General features: G+C 41.4%; 1 protein-coding gene across 1 annotated transcript in view; it reads right to left on the bottom strand.

The window, feature by feature from the left end:
- The window catches only part of LRRC9 (leucine rich repeat containing 9), a 107,390-nt gene extending 101,446 nt beyond the window's left edge, over positions 1 to 5,944 (bottom strand). Inside the window, exons 1-2 of the mRNA XM_074996300.1 lie at positions 5,898 to 5,944; positions 1,115 to 1,200 (exon numbers count right to left, since the gene is read on the bottom strand). Coding sequence (XP_074852401.1) covers positions 1,115 to 1,162 — 48 coding nt within the window. The 5' untranslated portion in view covers positions 1,163 to 1,200; positions 5,898 to 5,944. The remainder of the gene's footprint in view (positions 1 to 1,114; positions 1,201 to 5,897) is intronic.
- Positions 5,945 to 23,385: the final 17,441 nt, after the last annotated feature.

Raw genomic sequence — 23,385 nt, 5'->3', positions numbered from 1 at the left:
CTGGGGAGCATTTCACTAACATGTGTATACACCATAGCAGCGATGAAGCTTGCAACTCACTGCAGCATATAGCTACATATACCCTTCATGCCACCCCCAGTATAGACATAATAAATACAGGTCTCTGTCCAGAAAAAAATTATGTAACATATCATTAAAATTCTAAACATGGTAAAATAGTAATACATAACTTTTCCAAAAAAGAAGCAATACTGTTAGGCCCCTTCCTTCAGTATCTACCAGGTAAAACTCCAGTGAATTCCACTAATGGCTTGATCTGGCTTCCCAGACAGCATCAAAGCTTCCAATTACTTACTCGGCACAAGGCGAGACTTTAAGAACTTGTCTTGAGTAAAGAATGCAGCATTTATTTTGTTCAGTTACATTACTAAAACTTATTTCAATATATTTGAATACCTCTGCACTATACTTTACAAGAAAAAGGGATTAGGGGAAAATTACTTTGAAATTCTGCTTCCCTGAACATAAGAATGGCCATACTAGGTCAGACCAAAGGTCCATCCCGCTCAGTATCCTGTCTGCTGGCAGTGGTCAATACCAGGTGCCTCAGAGTGTGCGGACTGAACAGGCAATGGTCAAGTGATCTCTCTCCTGTCATCCACCACCAGCTTCTGACAAACAGAGGCTATTCCTTACCCATCCTGGCTAATAGCCATTAATGGACCTAACTTTCATGAATTTATCTAGATCTTTTTTAAACCCTGTTATAGTCCTAGGCTTCACAGCCTCCTCTGGCAAGGAGTTCCACAGATTGACTGTGTGCTGTGTGACAAAGAACTTCCTTTTATTTGTTTTAAACCTGCTGACCATTAAGTGCATTTGGTGTCCTCTGAAGATGTCCTTTTGCAAGATTCACACCCCTGGGACTTTTCTTCTTAGCCTGGGACTAGTGGTCATCTCACCATTCTTAAGACTTTTTGACCCTTGTAAACCCTATTGTCATTGTATGTCATGTACTGACATCTGAGTAGTCCAGGAATGATAATCCTGCACTGGTGGTATTTTTCGAAAACTGTATTACCACATAATTTTGACAAAAATATTAATAGTGACTGATATTTTGAGAGTTTAAAAAGAAAAAAAAACAACTTACCAGCTCTTTAATTATTTCTTCTATGTTGTGGTTATCACTTTGTACCATTTTCTGAGTATATGCAAGTAATAATCATAGTAGCATAGCTGCTTGAAAAAATGTCAATACAATTATCTGTTGTGTATCTGCTCACATAATTTAAAAGTCACAGAATTTCAAATAAGTTTTGGTGAAAAATCTCAGTTCCAAATAGAAACAGTTCCAACAGGCACATCTTTCATAGAATGACAGGCTATGTCTACATTACATCATAAAGTTGATATTAAGGCTGTTACCTTGATTTTACAATGCCACTGTCTTCACTGTGAATGCCATTAGGTTGCTTTTAAGGAGTGCTAAGGTCAATATTATTATACCAACAAAGTGAGTCGATGTAGCATCAAGTTTGAATTCAAAAGGTCAAATTAATGCTAGTGTGGAAATGCCATTTCTTTAAATCGACTTTATTGGCCTCCAGAGATGTCCCGTATGTATCCCACAATGCCCCACCATTGTCGGCTCTGACTGCTTCCATCTCTGCTGCTCTCCAGGTGCTCGGTAAATAGGTAACAGGAAGCCTGCAAATTTGAATTTGGGACTAGGAACCCTGGGAAATTTAAGTGGGCACCTGGGCCCATTTTGAATTAATTTCTTTATTATCAGCATGGCGATTGCATCTGCCCATGAAAAAAATAGCCCCAACACAGGGTGGTGTCTTCTTCCCTTCACAGGACATAGCAGGAGAGACAAAGATTTTTTTTCAGGGCTGGTGCCAGTCCCTGCCCCACCCCACCACGTGGTGGCTATGCTGTGGGGGTCATGTTCGTATGAGAGGCTGAGAAACTTATTTTCTGTGGTTCACATTTGTACACAGGCAGCCCCCTCCACTCCACGATAAGCACCATGCAGTTGGAGTCTATCCATCACCCAACCACATCATGTGGCTAGCCCTCAACCCAATAAAAGCACGTCTGTGGTATATTGCAGATTATGCTGCCAGACAGCACCATGTCTTGGCTTGCATGCGGTGAAGGCTCCAAAGGCAGGAAAGATTTTTGGGGGCTGTCTATCACCAGGGGGGAACTTTTCAACTGGCCCGTCAACTAATTTCACCCATAAATGACATCCCACATTGAATATGGGGGGCCTGGCCTCCACCGTCATAGGCATTTGGGGCTGCCCTCCCCCAGCCAGAGAAAGCCACTGAAGGGACCCTGTCAACTGATCCTTCAACCAGTTCCCCTATGACATCCCTCATTAAATGGGGAGGGTTGTGGATATCTCATGCTATAATCTGTTCCTGTAATATTTTCAGAGATGATGTTTCTGGTAGAAGTCATACCATTCTGGCCAGGGTGGGGTGGTCTCAAGCAGGTAGGAAAGTGGCTGCGGGGCCATTTGAGATGGCACGGTCACAGTCACCTGGGTGATCCCAGAGCATAGATCTCCCAACTAGCTTATGACGAGCTCCATGCCCCATGTTGGACACATCTGTGTAGTGAAGTGGGAAGCCAAACTCTAACTCAGTGCACCACAGATTGTCTTATGTCCATTCATGAGTACAGGGAGCTACAGGATTTCCCCTGCCAGAGGGAGTTTATCATGGTTTGCACTTTCCTCAACTTTGCTACCCTACTCTTTCCTCAACTTTGCTATTATCCTCCTGTACTTCAGGCAGATTGGCCCAGAAACAGCACGCTCTGATGGCATCTATCATCACTGGGTTGGAATCCAACAAGTGCCTGGAGACAGGGACAGGCTTTGGAAAAATGGTGTGAAAATTCCTTTGGCTGTTTGTTTTCAACTAGAGATAGGGGTGGATATCACAAGCAATAATCTGGTTCTATAATATTTTCAGGGAGAAAGTTTCTGGTTTAAGTGGGGGAAAAGTGGCTGGAGGGCCAGTTGACATGGCACAGTTGCCTGGGGGATCCTGGGGCACAGAGTCATTCTGGAATGTGAGTATGACAGTCCCCTGCCTGGCACACTAGTTGGCTGATCAGGCAAAAGTCATACCTAAAGGTGTTCTTCCTATGGGGGAAAACAGCTAAGCAGCCAGTTTATGTGGCTCAGTCACCTTGACTGTGTCTACACATGCCTCTCCCTTTCAGAAGGGGAGTGTAAATGACACGCATCGGAACTCGTTAATGAGGTGCTGATATGAATATTCAGCACCTCATTAGCAATAATGACAGCCAGTCATGCTTCTAAAGTGCTGCTTTCAAAACGCAAACTGGCTGTGTAGACACGGGCACTTTGAAATAAACTCAAGACTTACAAATTCCCTTAATTGCAAAATGAATTGGGAATAAGGGAATTTCAAAGTCTGTGGTTTATTTCCAAATGCCTGCATCTACATAGCCAGTTTGTGTTTCAAAAGCAGCACTTTTGAAGTGCGACTGGCTGGTATTATGCTAATGAGGCACTGAATATGCATATCAGGGCCTCATTAACCAGTTCTGATCCGTGTCATTTACATACCCTTTCTGAAAGTGAGGGGCATGTGCAGACACGGCCCTTCTGAAGCCAGCCTATTTGGTTTTCTTTCACCTGGGATTCCCTACTTTTCCTTCTTTCCTTCTGAAAAAATGTCTGTTTGCTTTCCACAGGAGGGGAACGAGGGCAATGCAATGTGGGAAGATGACATCCCATACCCACATGCACTTGCGGGGCAATTTTTCCCATACTGTACCAGCAAAAAACCCCAGAATGCTATAGGGCTGAGGGAACTATAGGATAAGTTCCCACTGCACTGATGCAACAGTCGATGTTTGGTGATTCAGTGTGACAGCATTAACTCAACTTTGTGGGGAGGTGAGAATAAATCAAAATCGAATTTATAAAACCCATCTTTATAAAGTCAAATTTATATCACAGTGCAGATGTGGCCACAGTTACATTAATGGAAAAAAATTAGCAATGTCCCAAATGTTTGAAATAATTACTTTTTTCGTTTATGGTCATAGATTTTAAAGTAAGAAGAGACCACAGATTTTAAGGCGGATCATCTAATCTGACCTTTTATACAAGCACAGACCAAAGAATTTCACCCATGTGAATTTAGCTATGTAATGAGCCTGATAACTCATGCTTGCCCAGATGCTAAAAAGGCATTCAGTCTTGACTTTAAGCCATCAGGAGATGGAGAATCCTCTACTTCTCTTGCTAGTATGTTCCAATGGTTAATCGGGTTATTAAAATGTGTGCCTTATTTCACTCTAGAATTTGTTTGATTTTAAGTTCTAGATAGTGGTACTCTGTGGTTTTCTCACCTAGTTTAAAGAAACCTTTACAAACTCAGCATTTTTCCCTTATAACTCTTAATCTTTTTTTTCATAAACTAAATAGATTAAGTTTCTCACTGTATCGCATTTTCTGCCTCTCCAAATGATTTTAGTGGCTCTTTTCTGCTCCCTCTCCAATTTTTCAACCTCCCTTAAAAATACAGATACTAAAACTATATGCAGTATTTAAGTATCAGTTTCACTAATGCAGTGTATGGAGTTTACAAATTATCTATCTATTCCTACTCACTACTGCCCTGTTTGTAAAGCCCTTTCTCCACAACATTACACTGGACCTCATGTCCAGTTTGAGCACTATGGTATGGGCTGAACTTTTTGCTCCTTGGTGTTTTACCTTGCACTTCACTGAATTAAAACTATACAGTAGCTGTAGTGTCTGCCTTTTAATTTTTTGCTCTTGCTGTTAATAAAATTAAAGGAAAGACAACTTAAAATTAGTCATAATGTTTCATAAATGAATGACTCCTTCAGAAGAAAATTCCCAAATTAAGAGGTGAAGAACCCACATGCAGCTATAAAAATATATTTAAGACTTCAAAACGCAATGGAGATGTACTGTTGAGAATGGATCACTTTTTTGTTATGCACATTTTAAGTGAGTGTGTGCAATCTCATTAGCTAGTACTTAACATTATCACTTAGCTTTCAGTACAAACAATATTGTAATTTACATCACACCTTTCCTCTCCTGGGATCCGAAAGCACTTTATACATTTTATATACGAAAATGCATACAGAGAACATACAATTGATTATTCCAGTCACCTTTGAAATGCTCCTACAATATTGAACAACAAATGTCTCTACCCAACAGGTTAGGACAGGAATAAAGAATAATTTGTCCAGTTGAAACTGCTGGGGAAATTGAAGCAGGTGGAACTGAACAAGATACAAGTTAGAATATAGGGAGAATCCCAGTGCTAACCCTGCTACTCTTGGGATCTTAAAGAACTACAAAGAATGAGTACGTTTTCCCACCACATCCTAAAGGCCGTACACTGGGTAGCAACAAATCTCTTGGCATACCTTTGGGAACAGACTGTACTATTAAGACGGAGGGGAAAATATCACCTAGTTAGCCTCCAACCCATCTGTGCAGTACCAGGACAATGTCCTGCCTGCACAGTGTCAACTGACATCAGGTCAGCATACTTCTGCAACCTCCCACTTTGTGCACCCTGTGGGTGCCATGCAGCTGGGGACAGTAGCTCAGGACAGGGACGCCTCCTCCACTCCTCCTCTGGGCTGGGTTTTGTGGGGAGGGGAATTCACTGGGGGTGGGGGCGGGATATAGACAGCAAGGGCTTGAACGGCTTCCTGGGAGGGGAGAGGTGCATCAGAGGCCAGGTGAGGGATACCCGCTTTGGGAGGGCTGAAAGGGGAGGCTAGATGGGGGATGCCCCCTTGGGGGAGCGGGAAGAGGGGCCAGGCAGGGGACACCCGCCCTTGGGGTGGGAATGGAGGCCGGGCGGGGATGTCCCTCGCTAGCAGTCACGTACCTGAAGCTCCGGGGACCCAGACTGGGCAGGGCCGGACGGGCTTTGTGTACTGCAGCCTCTGCTGTCGCCTAGGAAACCATCTCCTCGCCCCGCCCCCGGGGGAGCGGCCGTACATGGGAGGGAAGACGGTGTCACGTGACGGGCCGGGGCTCATGCCCATCTCCTGCCTGTCTCCTCAGGGCGGGGTGAGACTTCGTCTGTCCCGCTGCGTCTCCCTCGGGGGGCTCACACTGCCCGCCCACCCCCTATGGGAGGAGAGGGGCCCACACCTGCCCCCCGGAGTCCTTTCCTGGGGGGGGGGGGAGGAGCCAAGACCTGCCCCCTCACTTTCTGGGGTGGAAAAGGGGCTGGAACCTGCCCCCTGCCGTCTGTGCATGAGCGGAGAGGAAATGAGAAAGCCCCTTCACTCGCTCTTGGCCGGGTGAGGGTTCAGACCTGCTCCCCAGTCTCTCTCTCCATGGACAGGTGGGGGGAGGGGCTCAGATGTGCCCATCGCTATACACAGGGTCAGTCTGCGAGCCGCAGCCGCACCCCAGGGGACACTGACAGTGCAAAAGGCAGAAGCGACCTACTCCACCTTCCGCTTGCCGGGTGGGATATGAAGTGTTCCTCTAATCCCAGCACACCTCTGAAATGCCAGCCTGGAATCCCTGCCTGGAACTGTCTGCCTGAGGGCCGAGAGCCATGCTAACCCTTGTAGAAAGGAGCTGCTCTGATCCTGCTGCGTATGGCCTTTTCCCAGGCACGAATGTCATGTTACATCTCTGTTAGGATAAAAAGAATGGGTGGCCTTGATTTTCTCCTGAGACCAGGTTTACCTTGGTGTAAGTATCCTGATTTCAGTGGCGTTTCTCTATGCACCTGACCAGTGAGAAGGAAAGGGAAAGAGAGAGCATTTTCTGTAAAAATGAAAATTTAACACATTACATTTAAAACAGTATTCCCCAATGCTCTAGCTCTGTGCTAGTAGTTTCTGATGAGATTACTGGTTCTCTCTGGATCTCTAGGTATTTTGTTATCTATAAATGATCCTAAATCTTTTAGCCAGGGAGACAGTTTTCTTCTGCCTCATTTGTTTTTCTTCATCTGGGTGACATCTGTGTACACAAGCAAATTGCAAAGGTTTAAATTCAAGTGTGACTTTAAATTGCTGTTGGGTTGAAAAGCTATGTAGACACTTTTTTTTTTTTTTGGACAGACTGCTGTATTTGTTCTTCACGGAAATGGATTAGAAATTTCAATTTAAGGTAAGCCATTATCATCCACTCCTAAACTGAAGTATATATCCACACAGCCTTTCACACTTGTGTAACTGTATCTATTTAAAACTAATTTAAATTAAATGTGCATAATTTTCTTGGACAGACAATAGGACTAAATGAAAAATTCCCATCAAAACTGTCTTTGACAGCATTTTTTTAATGAATAGTGTCTGCTTTCTATGGGCATTTTTGAATTTTAATTGAAAACATTTGGATTTTGTTTGAGAATGAGCTTCTAACTTCTTTTTATTTCCATCAAACTTCCCCAAAATTCCCCCTTTTTCCAATAACCCTATAGTAAGCAAGCCTTAAACTCAAGCTCCTTCATGTGTTTGCATTGCTCTTTCATGTCACTAGATGTCACTCTCATTCCACATAATGAAACTTTCATCTAATTGATATGTGATTAAAGATTTCCAACCTACATACCTCCCAGCTAGCAGGTTTGCATCTGACTTACTAATTCACATAAATGTGATAGGATTTTAGCACCAAATAAAGTAAATCTATCCATTTTATATGGACTTATAAATGTAGCCTTTGAAATAACTCATATCTTACATTTAATATAGGCATAATGAAACACAAAACCTTTTAATATAAAATTGGGAGATTTACTCTACATTGCTTGAGTCTTCAACTCAAATAATTTTGTTTTTCTTCATTTAAATTATTGCTTTGGGGTAGGGCTGGGGGTGGTCTGGGGGTCATTTATGTGATCAGTCAAAAGCATGTGAATACCCCCACCTACTGATCAAAACCTGGGAGGGTGGTTGTTACTAGAGAAGACTATAGTTGCCATGCCAGCAATATTAATAAATGAATTATGTTCAATTAATTTTCAGTCTAAGACTTCTTTGGTGGGGAGAGAGCTCTGTGGTCCACAGGTTGAATTTCCTTGTTGGTCTACACCATTCACAATTTCTAAAGTGTTCGCAAATGCAAAAAAGTGCAAAATCTTCGTTCTAGATCAACAAACAAGGTGCCATGGGGCCAGATCCTCAGCTGGTGTAAATCAGCCTACTTCCATTGCAGCTATACCATTTTACACCACCTGATTATCGGGCTCATAATTTTAAAACAGTGGGTAGAAAGAGATCCATTAAAAATAATCACTTGTGTCCAAAACTGAATGGCTAGTAGTACCAATTGTAATAATAAGAAACCCCAGTTGTTTCTAAGCAGTAGCTGAATGATTCACTGTTGGAATCTGTTTGTGTGACATTTCTTCAATTGCTATGGCTATGCAGAGGAGCATTGCAATATTAATTATGAGATTGACTCAACAAGAAGCAAAACTGACATTACTGCTAGATAATTTCCTGCAAGCTTATAAAGCTGTTAACAGTGATATAATGTTTGCAGGCACAGCATTTTTTAAATGTAAGGCAGCAGCTCTTGGGGCCTATTTTTTAATGTAGAGGATTTTAACCCTCTCTCAAAATGCCTGAATCACTTCAAAATTCTGCAGTGAGTTATCTTTTGTCTTCTGCTATGGTACAGTTTGCTCTAATTCTGCTAAAATATTTTGGTATAATTTGAGATCATTTCATAGAATAGTGAAGGGAATTGTTTAAGTACTGATGATGCTTTTCTACTGTACATTTACTTTTGGACTTCACCTTGTCATAGATTTGCTGACTGTTGAGCAACTTTTGAAATTGTTGACCACAGATGATTCTCTTGGATCATGGTGCATCATGGGTATATATTTCTGCCACTGCCTTTTACTGATGTTGAATTTTTGTAGAGGAGCAGACAAAGTGCTTTCACTTAGAATGCTAAGCAGACATCATCACCATCCTTAAATCAATATAGTCTGCAATCTGTATGCATCTCTTAGGCAGCCGCTTGTAAACTGTTACGTGTATGCTTCTGAGTTGCAATGTGTCTTTTCTGGTATCAGAATACTTCCAGTATAATTTCTGCCTTTGTACTTACATTACATACAGTATCAGATTGTGTTGGTTCTATGGCAATGAGCAGTGTAAAAACACCTAAAATAGATTTCATTTTAAAAATCAGATTTTCAATAAGTTGAATAAATTGTAGGCAATAAGATTGAAGAAATTTCAGCTGACTCTTAAAATCACTTAAGAAATGTGGGAGTTTTACGCTTAGTTTTGGCTCTATGTTTAATAACTTATTTTAATTAACTAATAAAGTTATTGCTTTGAGTAGGTTTAAAAGTGCTTTTTTCCTAATAAGTTATTGTGTACGCTAGGAAATAGTACTGTTTCAGCAATTAATTTAGATGAAAAGGTATTGACCACAGTTTGTCCTTCTATATATTTGCAGCTAAACTATGATCAACAGGCTGTTGACATGTGATTGTGGAAAGAGTCTCATAAGGTAGAGAAAGCCCTGATTATTTTTAAAATTTGTTATGGTTTGGGGTGTAAGGCTAGTGCTGTAGCTACATAGTCATTTTTGGAGAAAACTTCCGTCACTGCACTGACTCCTTTTTAGTTCCATCTGGGGTGAGGACAATGGGAGATACAGGCTGCTTCTACATTCACCCCCTCCTGTTGGAGGTGGCATGGTAATAAGGCAATTTGAAGCAGGCTAATGAGGCACTAACGTGCATATTCAGCACCTCATTAGCATAATGGTGGCCACACAAATTTCAGAGTGCAGACTTCGAATTGCAGCTTGACAGTGCAGAGGTGAACAGCTATGAAGTAAGCGTCCCACTTTGACATTCCCTTACTCCGGCCATGCAAGTTTTGAAGGGCAGACTTCGAACTGCAGATTGACAGTGTAGATGCGGGCAGCTATGAAATAAGCGCCCCACTTCGACATTCCCTTACTGCCCCATGGGGGAGTAAGGGAATGTCGAAGTGGGGCGCTTATTTCTTAGCTGCCCGCATCTACACTGTCAATCTGCAGTTCGAAGTCTGCCCTTTGAAATTTGTGCAGCTGCCATTATACTAATGAGGCACTGAATATGCATATTAGTGCCTCATTAGCCTACTTCGAATTGCCTCATTACCATGCCACCTCCGACAGGAGAGGGTGAGTGTAGAAGCAACCACAGTGTAGACAGGTCTAAGATGTTTTTACCACCATCTTATCTATTCCTATTCACAGCAGATCTACACAACATGGTGGTAAAAATCCCAGCAGCTGCTCTACACTGGCATTTCCACAATTTCCTACTGTGAGTAACAATATAGCAGTGGAAAATTTCTCAAAAAGCAATAGTGTGAATAGGACATTAGATGTGTTATATGTTTATGTATCATTTGGATTAATATGGACTTGTCCTCTCTAATCTCCTTGCTTTTTGATTTTAAACTTTTGTAAACATACTAATGGGGCCATTTTAAGTGATCTGGTTGACTGTTGTGGTGAATGAATATTTTGCAGCTCCTTACATTCACGTAGAGCCAACAGATCTAATTGTAAGCACCTTTTAAGTAACACATCTTATAAGAAAGTCTTGTCTACACTACAAACAATTCCACTGGAATAGCTACATCAGTGCTGCATAGCTACACCATCAAAAGCCCAGTGTAGATACAGGTATGCCAACAAAAGACATAGCTTATGTCTTTCACAGCAGCAAAGAGAGCTTGTCCATACTACTGCAGGCCGCCAACCTAAGTTAGGCAACTTTAGCTACATGAATAACATAGCTGAAGTCGACATGCTTAGGTCTACTCACCATGGTATCTTCACCATGGTAAGTCAGCAGCTAATGCTCTCCTGTTGACTTCACTTACTCATCTCATTTTGTTGCAGTACCAGAGCTGACGGGAGAGTGCTTAGTGGTCGATTTATAAGACCCAATATAGTCTATACCAGACACATTAAATAAATCCCTACTGGATCAATCACTGCCTTTTGATCCAGCCTATAGTGAAGACATACCCAGAAGACATGCTTCTGTCAGCAAAAGCTGTACCTACTTTAGAAGGCTCTGCTGACATAGCTGATCTGGAAGACCATTTTTAGGCTTAAGATGTGATGCAAGTATTTAAATCAAATTTGCCTTTTCTCTACAGTCCCTCCTATCTTCCCAAGTATTGGACATTGCTCCTAAGTGTGAAATAGTGTCAACTGGCATAGGAATGTATTATAAATGCATGGCAAGTGGCAACTGGAAGTAAGGTCATTCACTGGTTTGCTAGCTGGGCTAAGGGAATAGAGGTGATTGAGATTAGGCAGTTTTTCAGGTGCAAGAGGACATGGAGTCTGTCCTCTTTGAGACCGGTGCCACTACTGTTGCCACCACAATGAATTTTGGGCGTAATTCTTGACTGTATAGGTCCTGGCCTGAACTATCTGTAACTTTTGAGTCAGTCAAAACATTGATTGAGCAAAAATCTAGCAAAGAGTTTAGAATTTGCCTAGTACTGCCAGTGGAATAACTATATTCATTTGCTTCTGGACTTCTCTAGTTGGATACTTAATGTGCGGTAATCCAGTCCGTAAATCTAACTGTTCTAGCCTGCTAACTACGAACTAGACATGCACTAAAAGTTCCCCACTGCACTTTGATATACAGCTGTTTGAAACAAGAATACTTCAAAGCACATTGTGGAATTTTTAGTGTGATGCGAGCTATTGTTCTGTACATGTACTTAACCAGTGGATCAATCTATCAAGGGCCAGGGTGGATTCTCCATCAATGACAATTTTTAAATCAATATTGGATGTTTTTCTAAAAGATATTCTTCATTTTACGGATTCATTGATGGTCAGGGAGATGATCTGGGTGACCATAAACCACCAACTGCCAAAAGCTGGCAGTGGATGATGATTCCTTCTGTCGATTGTGTTCGTTCCCTCTGGGACTGTGCACTGTCAGAAGACAGAATACTAAACTAGATAGTCTGAGCCAGGATGGCCGTTCTAGTGGGTTTTCTGTAAGCATGTCTGCCAAGCTTCTTGTCCTGTCTGACGCTATTACTGACCACTACTGTTACATGCACATTCTGCAGTACAGTAGACTGTCTCTCCACATCATAACAGTACTCAGCATTGCTAGCACTGTGTCCTTATTCCTCTGTGTTTGTTGGAGGGAGAGACGATTAAGAGCAGTCCTGGAGCATTGGCACAAATGCAAAGTGTTTGATTCATATTGGCAAACTCTCCTTTTCTTAAAAAAATATGGGTGGAGAATAAATGTGAAGTTTATCACTGGCTGCAATCAGTGTTCCTTGTAAGATGAGCACTTGAGCATCTGCCCAGGAGAGATTCAGGTGCCACTCAACTCATTAGCAGAGCTCCCACCGCCACCCACAGTGGCAGTATATGTTTCTGTTGGTGGTGCATATCCACACAGGTCTTGGTGCACACGACACAATTCATCTGCCCGTGGATGAAAAAATTAGAGGGAACACTGGCTGCAACCAAAGTCACATTGGGCCAATGCTGATTGCTTTTGAACCATTGATTTCAACAGGAGCAGAGCTTGGCCAACATTCAGAGCTTTAGCAAATCCCACCCCACCTTTTCAAGAATAATCTTTAAGAAGAAACGTCAAGAACTTTTCATGTTTTACTTTTTATTGAATTAATTTTTTCTCTCTGAAATCTACCAGTAAATGTAGATTTAATAATGGGCCCCTGGGTGAGTTGGGGTGGGGCATCTCTATGCCCCTGGAAGGAGCAGGACCTTGAGTGGAAGGGGCAGGATGGGGCATCCAGCCCTCAGTGCTTCCCAGAGCTTGGCACTGGCCCTGCCCCCAGCCCTCAGAGCTGTGCAGAGCCCCAGGCCCCTTTGAATCACTGGGCCTCAGAGAAATAGCTGCCTAGTGTAAACAAACAACTCCTTTATCCAAAGGAGTACTGCAAATTTCTGTTTGTTATTTTAAAATAGTATGTTTTTCTAACCCCACCACTCCTGTCTCTGATTTGAAAATCTTAATGGATGTATTTTGCTAGGACAGTGGAGCAAAAATGGTTCTTTTAAGCATCTGGTCAAGTACGTGCACATTAAAAATATGCACATATATGAAAAGTTAGGTGTCCGCTGCTAATAGGGGAGTAACTGTGCTAATACTTGCGTTAAGCATCTGACCACACCCAGCACAAACGAAGTTTTCAGAAACCTGATCAGAGTCAGAATGACGGGGGTGCTCATCTAGACAAAAACTGTCGGTGAGGCAGATTTTTTCAGTACTGATTAAACATGACATAGGCTTCCTTTTGCAGCCAGACTGGTAATACGACTTCAGAAGTATTTTTAAAGGGTGCAATCATATGGCTGAAGCATTATTATATTGTACTGTATTTCAACAATATAATAACATTCCAATTGTCCTTAGTTGAATACCAGAACTTGGGGTCTGGGCCCCAAAGATTTTCCAGAGCGAGACATTAGAGCATGCTATGGTCCTTCTGTCAGTTCTGTGACATCTGATATAAGTTATGACTTAAGCACACATCCTTTCACAACCCTTATCTGGACTCCTCAGTCTCCATATATAATAGTGGAATCAGGTGCATAATTCTTTTTATTAAGTGGGTAAGTTTGTCAGGCTTGCAAATGCGTAGGAGCTTCATTAGAATTCCTGTGAGGAGAATGTAAATGTGATGAGAAATACTAAAGACAGCAAGTAAACAAAATACTGAAGTGTGTGGATTAGACTGAAACCAGTTCAGAAGAAGCCAACGTGGCCTGATGCCAGCCTACATTTATTCAAGGAATGAGCTGTCTCAGGGACATGGCTCTCCTTGTACAGACTTCAGTGAGCACAACAGGGGAGAAAGATAGCTAGCTATCCTTTTAAGAACAGAGAGTAGTACAGTAGCCACTGGTGTAAAGGACTTTGTTATTTGTTGCTGGCAGAAAAAAACAAAACAAATTTCTCCCCAGAATGGTAGTTTTGGTACCTGCACTATATTTTCAACGCTTATTGGGTCCAGCCATAATTAAAACAATTCTTTCTGCTAAATGCCACAGAAGAAAGTGAAGCAAACAAACAACGGTGGCAATAAATAGTATCAAAACAAAAAACAGTCAAGTAGCACTTTAAAGACTAGCAAAATAATTTATTAGGTGAGCTTTACAGACCCACTTCTTCAGACCAGTATATAGACTAGCACAGTTCCCTCTCTGTTAGTATTCAACATGCAAGGCAATAAATAGATTCATGTTGGGCTTAATATTGGCAGTGTAAGCGGCAATACCACATCTGAGCAAAAGTGGCATCTTCTGGGATGAAAGGAGTTAACTGAAAAAGAAGGGCAACCAGAGAAAAACATTGTTTCTCTAGTATGCTCCCGCCAAACCAAAAGGGGAGAAGACTTAGGAGAAGGCATTTATAAAGAAATGGAAGAGTGCTGGTTGAGAAGCTGCTACTGCAGACCTGCTCTTGATTCCATGAGTTAATCAATAGCCCTACGAAAGTGCCAACAGGCTCTATGCCAGCGGTTCGCAAGCCATGGCCTGGGTGCTGCCTGCACCTCAGTTAGCATACAGCTGCAGCCCAGCTTTGCACTACAGGCCACTAGACCCATGCACTTCAGAGTTCAGGGTTCTCGGTTTGGCTCAGGGTCAATTCTAGGGTTGGCCCTATGAGCTGTGGAGGTCTGGGACTGCTCCATGGTAGGGATTGGGGGCCTGGAACTCCTGGCTGTCTCAGTCAGAAGGGGAGTCTGGAGTTGCTCCCCCATTTCATAAGCTCTGGGACTGCCTCCTGGCCCCATATAATAGAGGTCTAGAGCAGTCAGAGGGTTGGGGAGCACCAGGGCTACCACTTGACCCTGCCAGTTCCAGGGCAGCTGGATGACCCCTTTGTAGCTGTGGGTCGTAGATGGGCAGGGCAAACAGCCAACCCCAGGCAGTCCCCTGGTTGGTGGGGCAGCTGGCTGACCATGAACTGTCAGCGTCTAGGGCACCATGTGGTGAAGTCTAGGGCTCCCTTACAGCCCCACACATCAGTGAGTCTGGGGCAGTCAGGAGTCTGGGACTGCCACCTTTCCCTACAGGTTAGCTGTCTGGGAGTTCCATCTGGCCCCACAGGGTGGGGATCAGGGTGCAGGCACCAGTTGCTCTGCCGCCTGGCTCCTGCGGCCCAGGTTACACAATGATAAATATGTTAAGAACCGCTGGTCTGTGCTGTCAGAAGGTATGCTGCAGTCCAAAAATTGCTACAAGGAAGGAGAAGATAAATGCTACAGCTACCATTAAAATCCCAGGATAGAGCAAGCAATGTAGCAGGGAACAGTAAGGAAGAACAGAAGTGGAAGTGAGATAATAGAAAAGAACAAGAGGGAAAGAAGACAACAGAATGGGAGAAGAACAGGGTAGGAGGGAAAGCAAGCCAGAAGGAGAGAGATGAAAAAATGGGAAGAGATAACAAAAAGATCAAGGATTGATGCCTGTAGTTTGTTTTCATATAAGGAGATGGGTTAGAACATGAAAGATAAAAGAACAAATAAGAGTGAAACAAAATATTTAACAGAGTTAGGGAACAAAGGAAAAGGAGCAGGTAAGAGAGTGTGGAACAGAAAAAGGGAACTGGAACAAGATGAAATAAAGTCATGTATAAAGGATGAAGAAAATTCCTTAAAGGACACGCATAGCTGGCATGTTATTGTACTTTTTCACAGCTGTTCTGTACCACAGCACTGCAAATTTGGGAGGAAAACTGGGACATAAAAGTATGCCTAAGAGAATTTGAGTTTGCTTCTTTTATATGGTTACTAGCGGTTGGCCTTGTACTTAGCAGAGTGGGGTAGGTAGTTTTAAAAGCTAGAAGCCACAGTGATGGGTACAGTAAATCCTTGAAATGCGCGATTTTGAGTTGCGCTTAGCTCTCATTAATATGAGTTAAGCGTAACTCAAAATCCCGTACCCCACCAACCCCTAGCTCAGCACACCCCCCTGACACCGTTCAAAACCCCATGTGTGGCTCCAGCTCTGGCTCACCACCCCTACATGTGGCTCCAGCTCAACCATCCTGCCCCAGTTCAACCCCCTCTGTGTGCCAAGGGCCTGTGATGAATGCCTAGATAGATGAACATAGCTACATGAGGCATCTAATAAGCCAAAATTGTATTACGTGGCCCTGCTCCTGAAAAAGGGTAATAATAATGAGCAGTAGGATGGGTTGAGTGAGGTGGCTAGTAGGAAGTACCACAGAGATTTAAAAAGGATAAACGGGATGACTCAGGTATTTATAGGGCTGTCACTCTGTCATTGCTCCCAGGCTAAATATAAAGAAGATGAGACAGGACGAGATTAATAAATTAAAGATTAATATAATTAATGCCAATCAAAATGGGTTTATGGAAAATAGATTGTCAGACTAATCTGATTTTTAGGAGATTAAAATATAGTTGATGTAAGATTGTTAGACTTGGTACTGCATGACATTTTGATTAAGATCTAGAATGGTATAAAATTGACATGACACACATTAAATGGATTAAAAGCTGGCTAACTGATAGGTCTCCAAAAGTAACTGTAAATGGGGAATCATCACTGAACAGGTGTGTTTTCTAGTGGGGTCCCACAGGGATGTGGTTTTGGCCTTCGCTATTTAAAATTTTTGTCAGTGACCTGGAAGAAAACATAACGGGTGCATCTACACTAGGAACTAACTTTGAAGTTAACTTTGAAATTAGGCACTACACTGAAGTAGCCCGCAGAGGCTATACACATTTTCCCTTACTTTGACGTAAGGAGCCCAACTTTGAATTCCTTACTCCATTCCCAGGAATGGAGTAGTGCCTTACTTCGAAGTAGGGTGTGTAGAGACGCTCTGCTTCAAAGTTGCTTACTTTGAAGTTGTACCTTAAGGTTATTTTTGTAGTGTAGACATAGCCAATATCATCATTACTGAAATTTGTAGATAATCTCCAAAATAACGGAGTGATAAATTAACGAAAGGCCAGGCCTCTGATTCAGAGCTATCTTGATCACTTGGTAAGCTGTGAGCAAGCAAACAATATGTGTTTTAATATGGCCATATCTAAATGTACACCTCCTAGGAGCAATGACTAGAGGCCGTACTTTCAGGATGGAGGCTCAATCCTGGGAAACAGTGACTGTTAAAAAGATTTGGGGGTCATGGCTGATGAGGTGAACGGAAGCTGCACGGCAATGCTATTGCCAATGTGCTAATGAAGCCTTGGGTGCATAAACAGGGGAAGCTTGAGTAGGAATTGTGAGGTTATTTTATTTCTGTGTTTGGCCTGTTCCAAACACTGCTGGAATACTATCCCCAGTTCTGGTGTGAACAACTAAAGACAGATATTGATAAATTGAAGAGGATTCAGAGAAGACCCAAGAGAATTATTAAAGCATTTAAAAATATATCTTATGGTCATACATCCATGGAGCCAAATCTAGTTAGCTTAACAAAGGGAAGATTAAGGGTTATCTTAATTATAGCCTCAAGGTATCTACGGGGGGAACACATTTAGTACTTGCTTCTTCAGTCCAGTGAAAAAACATGTAATATGATCCAATAGCAGAAAATTGAAGTCCAACAAATTTAGACTGGAAATAATGTGTCCATTTTTAACAGTGAGAGTAATTAACCAGTGGAAAAATTTACTAAAGTCACAGTGAATTCTCCATCAATGTTAGTTTTAAAATGGAAATTGAACAGTTTTTTTTCTTAAAGCTACATTTTTGGTATTATTTTGAGGAAGTCCTAAAACTATAAGAAGATCAGATTAGATGACCATAGTGGTCACTTCTGGCCTTGAAATCTTGGAATCTTAATGTGGCAAACTTTATAGTTAACATGTGGAGAAACTGGTGCTAAGTTACATCAGCCAAAGATTTTCATATATAGACAATATTTTCAAATGCATCTAAATTATTTGAGAGTCTAAGTCCCATTGAAAGTTAGCTTAAACACTTTGGGTGCATCTACACTTGCATTCCTCTTTTGAAAGATGCGTGCAAATGAGGTAAATTGAAAATGCAAATGAAGTGTAAATTTGCATATTTGGCACCTCATTTGCTTATTCTAATTTCAAAAGAGCTTCTTTCGAAAGAAGAAAGCCAGTATAGATGCTGCGCTTTCAAAAGTAAACCCCATCTTTGAAAGAATCCTTCTTCCCATTAAATAAAGGGAAGAAAGATTCTTTCAAAGATGGGTTTGCTTTCAAAAGAGCAGCATCTACACTGATTTTCTTCTTTCAAAGGAAGTTATTTTGATATTAGAATATGCAAATGAGGTATCAAATATGCAAATTTCAATCTCATTTGCATTTTATTTACCTCATTTGCATACATTTTTCAAAAGAGAAAAGCAAGTGTAGACACGCGCTTCTAGAAGTTTTACCCTCTATCTTCACTTCTTCTCTGTCACATGTCTTTTACTGGTTTTACTTCATCCTAATTCTAGTGATTGTACTACTTAAATCACAGTATATAGTGAACAATTCTTGCTTTCTTGAATTTCTTAAAAATTATTCAACCACCTATTGTATTTAAAGGACAAAATGTCAGTTCCTTTCATAGCATATTCAGTTCTCTCTTTTTTTCTTTTTTCTCCTGCTGTCTGTAATTTTAATAAACTATGATGAACTGTGTTGTTCCTTACTGAACACAAATAAATGAATTCTCTACTCCTTTATTGTGTTAAAAACACCTCATTCCACCCATTAGTTTAAACAGCAAAGTGCACCAAGGATTACAGAACCGAGTACTTTATAACGTATTTTAGTAATACAGTACATATTTGCATGAACAGTCATGTAACAGTTGCTTTTCACAATTTATTTAGGATACAGTTTAAATCTTTCTCTTCCACCTGAATGACTCCATGCTGTTTAATGTGAAGAAAATAAATTTGTTTAAATCCACCACTGAGCCTTGTATTGAATGTGTATATCACACACAGGCTAGCTTAAATGACAGTCAGATTGTTTACAAACTGTAACAACCAGCACAGCTGTTTCAAATGGGTCATGTTTTCAAAAAGGCACTTAAAGTGAAGTCATATTGTAGAAAGAAAAGGCCACTCATGCAAGTTATAAAGACAGTGAGATACATTTATACAACTGTAAAATGCTGAAAATAAACATAATTTTATTCTAGCTCATTCATAGTGGGACTGAAAACTGTATGACGAATGTCAGTCGGAGAACTAGGTATGTGTCCACAGACAGCAATACTGGGTCCATTATCAGTATTTCAATTCAAGAAACAAAGTAGCAGATTGGAAGAACAGATGTAAATTTACAGCATGTTCCCTCCACTTTGAATAATGCAGTATGTAAAAAATACTACAAAGTAATTCTTAAATGTAAAGCAGTAACTTTTTTTAAAGTTCTGATCTGAAGTGCTAAATGTCATATCAATTAAAGGAACAAATGAATCCTGACCATGCAAATATTATATGAGCACAGCTTCTTGAAAATTAATGGGCCCACTTCCAAATGTAATATTGGGTCTGCTTTTACAGCCCTTATGTGAATACAAGATTAAGGTTATAAAATTCTTAAAAATCCTCATAGTATACTACCTTATCCACATAAATTTTGCCTTCTGTTTACTTAGACTAGTCACCCATGAGTACTTGATAGGCTCCCAATACAGTAGCAGATGAATGCCTCACAATCTTATTTGTCTTCACAATGCTTATTTGAGGTAGAGAAGTACTATTATGCTTATGCTACCATTGGGGAATTTGGAACTCCAAAGACTAAGGCCATGGCACTCAAAAGTATTTAGGCACCTAACTTCCATTGAAATCAATTGGAGTTAAACACCTAAATATCTTTTAGGTTCTAGGCCTTTAAGTGACTTCCCAAAGCTGTTGGTCTAAAGAATTAAGGCATTAAGGCTAAGGAATTAAACGCAAACAAAAAAGCAGTAAAGTAGCACTTTAAAGACTAACAAAATAATTTATTAGGTGATGAACTTTTGTGGGACAGACCCACTTCTTCAGATCATAGCCATACTAGAACAGACTCAATATTTAAGGCATAGAGAACCAAAAATAGTAATCAAGGTTGACAAATCAGAAAAAAAATATCAAGCTGAGCAAATCAGAGAGTAGAGGAGCCAGGGTGGGGGGTGTCAAGAATTAGATTAAGCCAAGTATGCAAAAGAGCCCCTATAATGACCCAGAAAATTCACATCCCGGTTCAAACCGCATGTTAATGTGGCAAATTTGAATATAAAAGAGAGTTCAGCAGCCTCTCTTTCCAAAATAGTATGAAAATTTCTCTTCAGTAAGACGCAAACTCTTAAGTCATTAACAGAATGGCCCACTCCATTAAAAATGTTGGCTGACCGGTTTGTAGATCAGGAGTTTTTTTCTGTCTGTTTTGTGACCATTAACGCTTTGTCTAAGAGAGTTATGCTTACCTACATGCTTCTAGCTTTCATCCTGCACACATAACTAGATCCATTGTTTACAGTCAAGCCCTCAGGCACAATCGCATTTGCTCTGATCCTACTGACAGAGACCAAAAACTACAAGATCTTTACCAAATATTCATAAACCTTAATTACCCACTAGGAGAAATAAAAAACCAAATCAACAGGGCCAGATGAATACCCAGAGACCAGCTACTCCAAGATAGGTCCAAAAAAGCCAAGAACAGAACACCACTGGTCATTACCTACAGCCCCCAACTCAAACCACTGCAACGCATTATTAAAGACCTCCAACCTATCCTTAATCAGGATGCTACACTCCAGAAGGCCCTGGGTGACATGCCTGTTCTCTCCTACAGACAACCTCACAACCTTATGAGGACTCTCACCAACAGCCACAGTCTATACGACAGGAACACCAGTCCTGTGACTTTTCCATGCAACAAAGCCCACTGCCAGCTTTGTCCACATATCTATTCTGGGGATACCATCAGTGGACCTAACCAGGTTATTCACAGAATCACGGGCACATTCTCATGTTCCTCAACTAACATCATATATGCCATCATGTGCCAACAATGCCCAGACACTTTGTATATTGGACAGACTTCAAACTCTCTTGGACAAAGAGTTAATGGGCACAAAACAGACATAAAAACACTCCTGATCCACAAACCAGTCAGCCAGCATTTTTAATGGTGTGGGCCATTCTGTTAATGACTTAAGAGTTTGCCTCTTACTGAAGAGGGATTTTCACACTGCTTTGGAAGGAGAGGCTGCTGAACTCTCTTATATTCAGATTCGACACATTAACACGTGGTTTCAACTGGGATGTGAATTTTCTGAGTCATTATAGGGGCTCTTTTGCATACTTGGCTTAATCTAATTCTTGGCACCCCCCACCCCAGCTCCTCTACTCTCTGATTTGCTCAGCTTGATAATTTTTTTCTGATTTGTCAACCTTGATTACTATTTTTGGTTCTCTATGCCTTAAATATTGAGTCATAAGAACATAAGAATGGCCATACTGGGTCAGACCAAAGGTCCATCCAGCCCAGCATCCCATCTGCCGACGGTGGCCAATGCCAGGTGCCCCAGAGAAGGAGAACAGAAGACAATGATCAAGTGATTTATCTCCTGCCATCCATCTCCTGTCCTTGTTCTGAAGGCTAGGGCACCATACTTTATCCCTGGCTAATAGCCATTTATGGACCTAACCTGCAAAAATTTATCAAGCTCTTTTTTAAACCCTAATAGAGTCCTGGCCTTCACAGCCTCCTCGGGCAAGGAGTTCCACAGGTTGACTGTGCGCTGTGTGAAGAAAAATTTCCTTTTATTAGTTTTGAACCTACTACCCATCAATTTCATTTGGTGTCCCCTAGTTCTTGTATTATGGGAAAAGGTAAATAATTTTTCTATATTCACTTTCTCCACACCATTCATTATTTTATATACCTCTACCATATCGCCCCTCAATCGCCTCTTTTCCAAACTGAAAAGTCCCAGTCTCTCTAGCCTCTCCCCGTATGGGACCCGTTCCAAGCCCCTAATCATCTTAGTCGCCCTTTTCTGAACCTTTTCTAATGCCAATATATCTTTTTTGAGGTGAGGAGACCACATCTGCACGCAGTACTTGAGATGTGGGCGTACCATAGTTTTATATAGGGGAAGTATGATATCTTTTGTCTTATTATCGATCCCTTTTTTAATAATTCCTAACATCCTATTTGCCTTACTAACTGCCGCTGCACACTGCGTGGATGTCTTCAGAGAACTATCCACTATAACTCCAAGATCCCTTTCCTGATCTGTCGTAGCTAAATTTGACCCCATCATGTAGTACGTGTAATTTGGGTTATTTTTTCCAACATGCATTACCTTACACTTACCCACATTAAATTTCATTTGCCATTTTGCTGCCCAATCACTCAGTTTGCTGAGATCTTTTTGTAGTTCTTCACAATCCCTTTTGGTTTTGACTCTCCTGAACAACTTGGTGTCATCTGCAAACTTTGCCACCTCACTGCTTACCTCATTTTCTAGATCATTGATGAACAAGTTGAACAGGATCGGTCCCAGGACTGACCCCTGGGGAACACCACTAGTTACCCTCCTCCATTGTGAAAATTTACCATTTATTCCCACCCTTTGTTTTCTGTCTTTTAATCAATTCCCGATCCATGAAAGGATCTTTCCTCCTATCCCATGACCACCTAATTTACATAAAAGCCTTTGGTGTGGGACCGTGTCAAAGGCTTTCTGGAAATCTAGGTATATTATGTCCACTGAGTGCCCCTTGTCCGCATGTTTATTAACCCCTTCAAAGAATTCTAATAGATTAGTTAGACACGACTTCCCTCTGCAGAAACCATGCTGACTTTTGCCCAACAATTCGTGCTCTTCTACGTGCCTTGCAATTTTATTCTTTACTAGTGTTTCTACTAATTTGCCTGGTACTGATGTTAAACTTATCGGTCTATAATTGCCAGGGTCTCCTCTAGAGCCTTTTTTAAATATTGGCGTTACATTGGCCGTCTTCCAGTCATTTGGTACCAAAGTGGATTTAAAGGATAGGTTACAAACCACTGTTAATAACTCCGCAATTTCACATTTGAGTTCTTTCAGAACAACCCTTGGGTGAATGCCGTCTGGTCCTGGAGACTTGTTACTATTCAGCTTATCAATTAACTCCAAAACCTCCTCTAACGTCACTTCAATCTGAGTGAGTTCCTCAGATTTGTCACCTAAAAAGGCTGGCTCAGATTTAGGAACCTCTGTAACATCCTCAGCCGTGAAGACTGAAGCAAAGAAATCATTTAATCGCTCCGCAATGGCACTGTCTTCCTTGATCGCTCCTTTTATATCTTTATCGTCCAAGGGCCCCACTGCTTTTTTAGCGGGCTTCCTGCTTCTAATGTATTTAAAAA

This window comes from Carettochelys insculpta, chromosome 6 (assembly GCF_033958435.1).
Source record: "Carettochelys insculpta isolate YL-2023 chromosome 6, ASM3395843v1, whole genome shotgun sequence".
Lineage (NCBI taxonomy): Eukaryota > Metazoa > Chordata > Testudines > Carettochelyidae > Carettochelys > Carettochelys insculpta.
This window is presented reverse-complemented; position numbering and strand designations above follow the sequence as displayed.